Source organism: Gossypium hirsutum, chromosome A09 (genome assembly GCF_007990345.1).
Source record: "Gossypium hirsutum isolate 1008001.06 chromosome A09, Gossypium_hirsutum_v2.1, whole genome shotgun sequence".
NCBI classification, from domain to species: Eukaryota; Viridiplantae; Streptophyta; class Magnoliopsida; order Malvales; family Malvaceae; genus Gossypium; species Gossypium hirsutum.
Genome location: NC_053432.1, coordinates 46,773,169 through 46,783,795, shown reverse-complemented (window position 1 = coordinate 46,783,795; position 10,627 = coordinate 46,773,169). Strand labels below are relative to the sequence as shown.

The 10,627-nt window shown below is 31.4% G+C and overlaps 1 protein-coding gene across 1 annotated transcript; it reads left to right on the top strand.

The window, feature by feature from the left end:
* Positions 1–8,475: 8,475 nt before the first annotated feature.
* Positions 8,476–10,155, top strand: LOC107888793 (alpha-1,3-arabinosyltransferase XAT2). Its single transcript, XM_016813011.2, has 2 exons — positions 8,476–8,768; positions 8,871–10,155. Exons 1-2 carry the CDS (start codon positions 8,615–8,617, stop codon positions 10,073–10,075), a joined length of 1,359 nt encoding a protein of 452 aa, XP_016668500.2. The 5' UTR covers positions 8,476–8,614; the 3' UTR covers positions 10,076–10,155.
* The last annotated feature ends 472 nt before the right edge of the window (positions 10,156–10,627 follow it).

Below are 10,627 nucleotides of genomic sequence, written 5' to 3'. Positions count from 1 at the left end.
ATGTGGCCGAGACATCAGTAAGTGAAGCAGAAGAAATTTTTTCACTTACATCAAAAAAAAATTCTTTGAAAATGTGGAATCATCTTGGTTTGGCTTCAACGGTTGCAATTGTGTAGCCGAGACATCCATCTCGTCCAAGGAAACATCATCTTCGCATCCATGGTAAGTGCTTCTTTCTTCAGGATTCTTAGTAGTAGATTCATCATCAACATCTATTTCTTCAACAATATTAGTAGTTGTTTGAGCATCTTTCCCAATGGTTTGATCTTTTGCGTATATGAAAGTAAGTTAGTCATAATAATGAAAACTGTTATGTCTGAATTGATTGGTTTCTTTATAACTCTATATAAGAAAAAGAAGGAATCCACATTAGATATAAGTTTGGTCAAAACAAGATAATAAAGACATGAAATAATTCTTACACTTATATATGAGTTCCACATAGCATCTTTTGCAACAACCATCTATCTATGCTTGTCCCAACCAAAGTCGCTATTGTTTTTTCCTCTAAGCATGTCTTAAACTATTGCCCGGTCCTTTTTCAATGTCCTAATCCTCGATTCAAGATTAGGTTTAGCTTTCAGCATAGCATGAGGTAAAAATTTTTCTAACATTTTTTCCAACTCATTTAAATAATCAGCCTTGAATCTCATATCTGCGTTAAAAGTTCTAACATTGTGCAAGTCAACCATACATGCAACCAACACAGCATCTTCTTCTAGAACTCATTTCCTTTTGGTTCCTCGAGAATTTTGGGAAGAAGTTGCAGTTGATTGTGAAAAGTCTGACATAACTACCTCAAGAAAAAAATGCAAATTAAAATTAGGTTAGATATTATGAATTAAAAGGTAGATACTTTATAAAATTATGAAACATGATGAATTAGAAGGAAATAAATTAAAGTTGTAATTCAACAAGTCCAATACAATACATAAAGACAATACAAACAACACCAAAGTTTCATAAACTAAATACATGAAATAACATCAACAAATTAACTTTCTATTATGTTGTATGCCAATGACCACATTTCCTATCCATTCCATTATTGCAAATAAAAAAAAAGGGTATATTGGAATATACCATTTATGTTGCTATATACATTCACACTTAACATGCGCAACCGTTAATATAAATGCAAGAAACATGAGAACAAAGGAAGTTACCAGTGGATTTGCTGCCAAACTTTGGAACAAGGTCAAGCAAAGGTTGCTTATGAGTAATAATATGCATAGCAAATAGTTGAAAGGTGCATAATCAAGAATTGCAGTTAAATATCTCATCGTGAAATTCGGTGTTCCAACTTAGTTGATTCATGTTTTACATTATGACATTCAACAAATCTCAAGTTTGAATCCCTGTATATGTTATCTCTTATCTTAGACTATGATCTCTTTTGTGAGTGTGTGTATGTATATAACTCATATTATGCAAACAAATATAGTTGAAAGATGTGTGATCGACCACAGTTAAATCTCATACTGTAAAACCCAAGATTTCCACCTATTCTCCTATATTAGAATTAGACAATCTCATATCATGCATAAGGCAGTAGATTTAGAAATATTTATAATTACATATAAAATTATTGTATGCCAATGATCACATTTCCTATCCATTCCATTATCTGCAACATAACAAGAAAAAAAACAAATGCTTGCATGAAGTGAGAACTAAGCATCTTATAAAGCCTCAAGTGTTAAACCCTTTCAAGCAATTCCACTATGGTTTTAAATCTTCTAATTTAGAACTACTACAAAAATTTATAGCATAAGGCAAAGTCACATAAACAACACAAATAGGAAACTAAAACTTATGTTTTCCAAAAAATGAGGCTTTACTTAACTAGAAACCCAATAATCAAATATTAAAATTTTAAAAAATTGAGATTAATTAAAAAAAGAACTTGGGTTTAACAAGAATATAAAAATTACCTAGTTAAATAATGTTTAATTTTTATTAAGGCAAATGATCAAACATTTTACGTTCTACCAAATATGTAAACAAGCAAATTCAAGCAGTAAAGTAATGAACTTCACTACTGTTAAAATTTAACTTCAAACCCAAAACAAAAAAAAAGCCAAAAAAAATTTAAACTTACAAAAAAAAAAAGAAAGCCTAAATCAAAAGAAGAACCCAAAGAGAAATCACTAACGCACTAATAGAGCAATTAGCGAATAGAAGAAAATTGTAGTCTTTGCAGATACAATCCCAACAAATCCCAACTTGAAATTGAAATCCCTTGCTATCTACAGATAAAAAAAATCATGATGAACCAGTACTGGCCATGCTCATTTACAGAACATCAAGGAAGAGAAAAAGAAAGAAGAAATTATAGGGTATTAGTGAAATGAATATCTGCTTCAAAAGCCTTGAGAGAATCCTTGAACGATTTTCTCATCTCTCCTGTCTTTATTTTATTTTTATTTTTCTTGCTCAAAAACTCTATAACTGATTCAAAGCTCAAAATCCAAACCCTAACTACTTATTTACCATAAACAACATATCTCAATTTGAAATTGAAATCCCTTACTATTGAGACAAGCAACCTGAAATCCCTTGTAATAAACAAAAATGCCCATAAAAACGAAATGTAATTAAAAAAAGCTTATACTTTTAACCCTAAATTGCCCTAAAACAATCGGATCAACCAATCGACCAAATTGTTTTTTAAAAACTCATTTTTTTTCATAGCTCCCTACTAGTGAAATACAAGCAAAGAAGCAAAGAGATGAAATTCTCACAATGGAAGTGAGATTGAAGGTAATAAACACCTTACTCATCTGAACTTTAAGGAAGCTTTTTACAATATCGAGATATCTATCGATGGTCATCGTAGGATGAGAATAACGGAATGAGGAGATAAGGCTGGGGGTATGGTGGCTTGAGGTGTTTGCTAAGGTAGAATGGTAAAGGGCAAGAATGGGAGGTTATGTTTTTTTTTTGTTTATTTAGTGGAGGCTATATAGTGCTATTACTTAGGCTTGGTGGGGAATGGCCATTACGAGAGAAGGTGGAATAAGAGATGAATGAGATTTCATTGAATGAAGGATTTGATGAACCAAACTAATGAATAACTATTTATCACTAAATCAACCAGATCTAATCATGATGGTGAGTACTACAGTAGATATGATGGCTCAAATGAACAATGTCCAGGACTATTTGTGAAATTCCTAGAAGAATGCAATATTGTCCCACAGTACACCATACCAGGATCACCCGGTATGAATAGTGTAGTTGAAAGACAAAACATGACTCTTAAGGATATGGTAATGAGCATTATTACTCATTCTACCTTATTTGAGTCCTTCTGGGGACAAGCATTAAAGACAGCAACTTATATTCTCAATAGAATACCCACTAAAGTAGTTGCAAAAACATCTTATGAGCTTTAGACAGGTCAAAAGCCTAGTCTAAAGCACTTTCACATTTAGGGATGTCTAGTTGACGCAAGGCCTTATAGGCCACATGAAAAGAAATTGGACCCCAAAATAATAAGCAACTACTTTATTGGTTATTCTGAGTGATCTAGGGGCTATAAGTTTTATGATCACATAATAAGGAATACTTCTGAGATGAGAAATGCAACATTTTTTGAGGATGTTGAGTTTGAAGGGAGAAATAAGGCTAGAGACATTGCTTTTAAGGAGGAATTGAATTTTAACTCAGTTCCTACTATCACCTTTAACGATGTTCAAGTTCGCATGCCTATCATTGATCAAGAAGTGAATCCAAAACCTCAACAAGACAACGTTGAACAACTTCTTATTCAAGATGAGGTAATTGTTCCAAAAGAACAAACTCAATAACCTTAAAAACAAATGTCATTAAGGAGGTCCACAAGAGAAAAGAGAAATGCTATTCTAGACGATTATGTTGTATTTCTTCAAGAACATGAGGATGATAATGGAATGATGGAAGATGATTCAATCAAATTTTGTCAGGCTATAAAAAGTTCTAATTCTCAAAAGTAGATTAATGACATGAAATATGAGTATAAGTCTATACAAGACAATAAGGTTTGGAAACTTGTCCCATTACCTAAAGGTGCAAAACTAATTGGTTGTAAATGGATATTTAAAACCAAGAGAGATGCAAATAGTAATGTGGAGAGGTATAAGATGTGTCTTGTAGGTAAAGGATATACTTAGAAAGAAGTATTGATTTTACAGAGACTTTCTCTCCAATTTCATCGAAAGACTCTTTCAGGATAATCATGGTGCTTGTTGCTCATTTTGATCTTCAGTTACATCAGATGGATGTTAAGACTGCATTTCTCAATGGCGACATTGAAGAAATAATTTATATGGTACAACTAAAAAACTTTGAGTCAGAAGACCCAAAGAATATGGGTTGCAAATTGACAAAATCCATCTATGAACTCAAATAAGCTTCCCGTCAATGGTACCACAAATTTCATCAAGTAATTGTTTCCTTTGGTTTTGAGATGAATATTGTTGATAATTGTGTGTATCAAAAATTTAGTGAGAGTAAGTACATATTTCTTGTTCTACATATCGATAACATTTTGCTTGTCACTAATGATATAGGCTTATTGCACGAAATCAAGAGGTTTTTGTCTAAGTATTTTGAGACGAAAGATTTAGGGACGCCTCTTTTGTTTTAGGAATTCAAATACATCGAAATCGGTCTTGAGGTATTCTTGGATTGACACAAAAGAGCTATATCAATAAAGCACTCAAAAGGTTTGGCATGTAAAGTTGTAAACCAGGTGACACCCCTGGCGTTAAAGGAGAAAAATTTATTCTTACTCAATGCCCTAAAAGTAACCTTGAAATTCAAGAAATATAAAAGATTTCTTATGCATCAGTTGTTGGGAGTCTAATGTATTGTAACATCCCGATTTTGGGCTTAGTCGGAACAGTGGTTTCAGGACCACAAATCCGATGAGGAAAATTTCATTTTTATTATATTTTTATGGTGTACGATTTTATTCCGTGAAATCGTATACCATAAAAATATAATAAAAATGAAATTTTCCTCATCGGATTTATGGTCCTGAAACCACTGTTCCGACTAAGCCCAAAATCGGGATGTTACATGTATGCTCAAGTATGTACGCACCCGAATATTGCGTACATTATTGGGATGTTAGGCAGATATTTAAGCAACACTAGTATGGACCATTGGATAGCAACCAAGAAGGTTATGAGGTATTTTCAAAAAAAAAAGATTATATGCTCACTTATAAGAGATTATATCATTTGGAGGTTGTAGGGTATTTTGAATCTGATTTCGTTGGGTGCCAAGATAGCAGGAAATCTACATCAGGCTATATTTACATGTTAGCTAAAAGAGCTATATCTTGGAAAAGTGTCAAATAGACAAATGTCACTTCTTCCACTATGGCAGTGGAGTTTGTAGCATGCTATGAGGCATCAAACGATGGAATATAGTTGCAAAACTTTGTCACTGGGTTACACATTTTAGAGAATATGGAAAGACCACTCAAATTATTTTGTGACAATAAACCAGCGGTGTTGTATTCCAACAACAAAAGGTTTGCCACCCAAGGTCTTTTATGAGCACGCCGCTGATATGGGTGTTACATTATTTAAGGATATCATGAATTATTGGGAGTTTGTATTTTATTTACTTAATGTTTGTTTTAGACATTTATGTATTTGGTTATTTTTTGATCAGAAATGAAGTATTCAATTTATTCAATCTATTTTGTTATTTTGAGACTGACCTCACTTAAGTTTAAAGAAGACCAGTTGGAAATAGACGTGTTTAGATCATATTGCATGTAATTTCCATGCTACACATCCATACTTGATCTATGTCATTTGGTTGTGTTAATATATATGATTAGGGATGGATTTAGTTACGATATATGTTACGAAAGTTGCCTTGGTTTTATGTTAACATAATTAATGGAAGAGATTGTTCAGAATATATTTTGGATATGATAGTAAAATTTTGAGATCATAAGGTTATATAATGACATGTAATTATAGAGAAATTAGTATATATATGTGGTCCAAGTAGGAGATTGTTGGAAAATATGGACATCACATATACAATAAGGGTAATTACATGTTATTATTTACTATCATAATAGGCTAGCCCAAATTAAAAGTGATCTAATTTGGTTAAGGTTTATTGGGCTTTAATTATTAAATAAAGTATGGGTCAAATATGTGTAGATACTCTAATAACTAATTTCTAATTAATGATGGGCTAATTAGAAATTAGGGCTAATATGCCAAAGTTGTATATATTAGGGTTATGGTTCCCAAGTTACACACAAGATAACTTTTCCAATAATTCATCCTTAGGAAAGAGAGAGCAAATATTCTCTGAATTTCTTGTGTACTAATTTGGAATATCAAATCCCTAAGATCCGAAAAACTTTAAGAAATTCATGGATTCAGGTACCCTTTTGCATCTAGTTTTGTTATCGTTTTATTCTTGATGATTTGATGTGACAGATCTTGGTTTACAATTTTAAGTTTATATTAGATCTTGTTTTCACGGTTCTGATAGAAATAACAAAGATGAATAAGAAAATGATAAACAAAAGAGGCGACCATTGATAGGAGTTTTGTTGGACTGACATGGTGAAGGAGTGATTATTGACAAACGAAGACAAGTGTGTTAAAATTTATTATTATCTTTTTTAAGAAACATTCATTTATTTTGTATATTATTATTTCTTATGAAAAATATCTTTTTACTGTTATATATTTTAAATTTACTATTATATTTTTTGAAATTATTTATGGATTTTTATATATTTCTTTGAATTTTTTAGAAGTGTGATCAACTTGAGATAATATGTAAATCTCAAGGGTTATTTTTTAAAATTAAGATTAAATTGATATAATATGTAAAAGTTTAGGGTTAAATTTGTTATTATACTTATTCTTTTAACTACCATGTCAGTTTGTTATTTTTTATTTTAATGGGAGTAACCGAACCATGTAATTTGAGTGCTTAAGTTGTAATTTTTTTTATTTTGAGTGCCTAAAATAAAAATTTTTATAGTTAAGTGATTATCTGTATAGTTTACCCTTATTTTTAATATAATTATTCTTCTTTTATAATTATTATTTAATTTGTAAAATTCCATTAACCTAATCTTTTTAAAACAATTATTTATCCAAACAAATCAATTATAAATCAAATTTTTAAAAATGTTAAAATTCTTCTTCCAACCACACACCTTGTTTCACCATCCACTTAAAAGTCTAAATCAACTAAATATTAATATTTTCAAGTTTTTTTATAAAAAAAATATCAAAATAATAAGTATATAACATCTACTTATTCCTTAAGAAAAAACCTTTTTCTATTTATTTTATTTTTAACATTATATTATTCTTTTAAGACTTCACATTTAAAATTTAACTTTATTTAAAATATCTTTAAATGCTAAAAAGATAAAATTGTAAAATTAAAATTTTCATTTATACAATAGTTTAATAATATTCCATACTCAATTTTAAATGATATAAGAAAAATCTTAAATTTAATAATTATTTTTTAATATTTTTTTATCGTTTAATTTTTGAGCTTGTAGTATTTCAAATTTTAAAACAACACCAAATTAACTAGTAATCTATATTGTTATTAAGTGCTTGATTGAGTTAATTTAATGGGTTGATCGAAAATAATTTAGTTGGAAAAATAGTAAAAGTTTTTTTTTTTGAAAAATAACAATTATTATTAGGCATTTTTGTCTTTATGTTTTTATATAAAAGAGTTAATATACCATTTGGTACTTAAGTGTAGTTTTTATATTCAATTTGGTACTTGAGTTTTTTTTTTCAATTTGAAACTTGAGTTTGACTTCAATGTTCAATTTGGTATCCATTCCAAAAAACATCTCGTGGTTCAATGAATGTCTGACAAACGTTGTAGTAAAAAAAGGTAATTATGATAACAAAATGCTTAGATGCCAAATTAAATAGTGAAGCCAAACTCATATACTTAATTAGAACAAAATAAAACTCAAATATTAAATACCAAAACAAAGATTGAAACCAAACAAGGTATCAAATTGAATATTGAAAATAATAATATAAACCAAATAGTATGTAAATCCTATACAAAATGTATAAACATCAAAATACTCAGCCTTAATTTTAACAAAGGCATATACTCCATTTTCTTTTCTGAATAGAAAATAAACTACCAACTTCTAGTTGGTGATTAGAATTCAAAGTTGAAACCTACCCAACGTGGATTCCTTATGATATATACACTACATATAAATATATTATATTCTCAATATCCCATTACATGCTAGAAAATCACCACACCAATGATTGAAATGTATGTTTGTCAAAAACAAGGTCCTTTTCAAACCCTGCCAACAATATAAATTTATATTTTATTTTACCAGAACCCACAGCTAGAGTTCATTGGGGAGCAATAATTCAAATTAAGAAAACTCCTCCCCAACCTCCTCCATTATAATTGTCTTAATTAATTACAATAATTAAGTTGTCATAAACTAGTGTTTTGAAATTTAAATGCATAAACTTGGGCTCTGGCCTTCATTACGATAGTTTCCATCTTTTAAATCAGAGCTAGAGCTTTCCTATTACGTTGAGAGCTGTGTTTGCTTGCCTGGAAACAAGAAATGGATGAGAAAATTACGTACGACACATTTTTTGCTAGAAGCTTTAGTCGATCCGACCAAAAGAAACTTGGATATGGAGCATTTATTGGTTGTTTGTTAATTGCATTGAGCTTTTGTCTTGTTTTCATGCCTTACTCTTCTCCTCAGTCAATTCGTGAGTTCCCAAAACCCTTTCTTGTTTCTTGTCCAGTTATCCTCATTGATTGATTGATTGTTACTAATTTGTATATTTCAACGTCGGGTTTTGTTTTTCAAGGTTTGGGTACTAGTGTACCAAAGAGAATGAACTTGGTGTGCAAATCAGAAAAAAGATCAGATTACTGTGAGATCAATGGAGAAGATGTAAGGATCGATGCAAAATCCTCTACCGTTTTTATCGTTGCTTCATCCCAACAAAGCATTCGTGACCTTGAAGACAACAACACCTCCCTTCTTATCGGACCTTATTCTCGAAAAGAAGACCAAATTGCAATGAAAAGTGTGAGGAAATGGTTAGTGAAACCAGTTATGGAAAGCAATGTGATCCCCCATTGTAGTCAAGCTCACAGTGTTCCAGCTATTTTGTTTTCCCTTGGAGGATATTCAGGGAACAATTACCATGATTTTACAGACATCATTATCCCACTCTATTCCACTGCTCGAATCTTTAATGGAGAGGTCAAGTTTGTTGTTACCAACTCAAATCCATGGTGGATTAACAAGTTCCGAAACTTGGTTCAGAAGCTGTCTAATTACGAAGTCATCGACATTGATAATGAAGAAAACATACATTGCTTTACAAGTGTTGTTGTTGGTCTCAAACGTGCTCCTCAAGAGCTGAGTATCGATCCTTCAAAATCATCATATTCGATGAAAGATTTCAGGCAATTTCTGAGATCCGCCTACTCCTTAAACAAGGCGAGGGCGATCAAAATCGAGGACGAGGATGATGATGACGATGATGGGAAGACGAGACCTCGGCTTCTCATTGTTGCGAGAAACCGGACAAGAGCGTTCAGAAATACAGATGAAATCGTTGGAATGGCAAGAAATTTGGGGTACGAAGTAGGGGTAGCTGAGGCTGATGGGAATATACAAAGATTTGCTGAGATTGTGAATTCGTGTGATGTTATGATGGGAGTGCATGGAGCTGGGTTAACCAACATGGTTTTTCTGCCTGAGAATGCAGTTTTGATTCAGGTGATTCCTTTCGGTGGGGTGGAATGGCCGGCAAGAGCCGCCTTTCGAGAGCCGTCCAAGGACATGAACATAAAGTATCTAGATTATAAGATTAAAGCAGAAGAGAGTAGCTTGATAGAACAATACCCAGCAGATCATGAGGTATTCAAAAATCCATTATCCATTTCGAAACAGGGGTGGTTGACATTCAAGGCAGTGTATTTGGACAAACAGGATGTCAACCTTGACATCAATAGGTTTAAAATCACTTTGTTAAAAGCTCTTGAGCTTTTACATCAGTAAAAAATTTATGTATATTCATTTGGATTTTCTGTTGTATCTTCAAATTTACATCCTACGGCTAAATGAACATTGTTCATGCATACTTCGAATTTACTTCAACGTTGGAGTTGGTAACGATTTGGGCTGAAAATTGGCTGTGAGGAGTGATGAAGTAAGAAAATTGCTTTAGGATTAGAAATAATGAATGAGAATTTTAAGAAAATTGCTTTAGGATTAGAAATAATGAATGAGAATTTTTGAAGGATTAAAAGTAATTTTATCATTATACCAATATATAATTTTATAAAATTTTAAAAAATTAAATGAAAAATCTATCATGAGGGGTCAATGTTACTGCTTGCCTTCTTGCCTTTGCTCCTGGTTTCAGGCTTGCATAATGAAAAGAAATATAAGCCAGAAGGAAGTCAGAGTTGACACTCCGGTCGCTCTCCAAGACTTAAATGAATAATGAAGGTGTGATCTTTTTTTATGAATATGATGAATCGTAAAATTACCTTAAAAGGGTTTTTAGAATTTTTTTTATGCTTACCTCCTTCGTCTCTTAGGTGACTA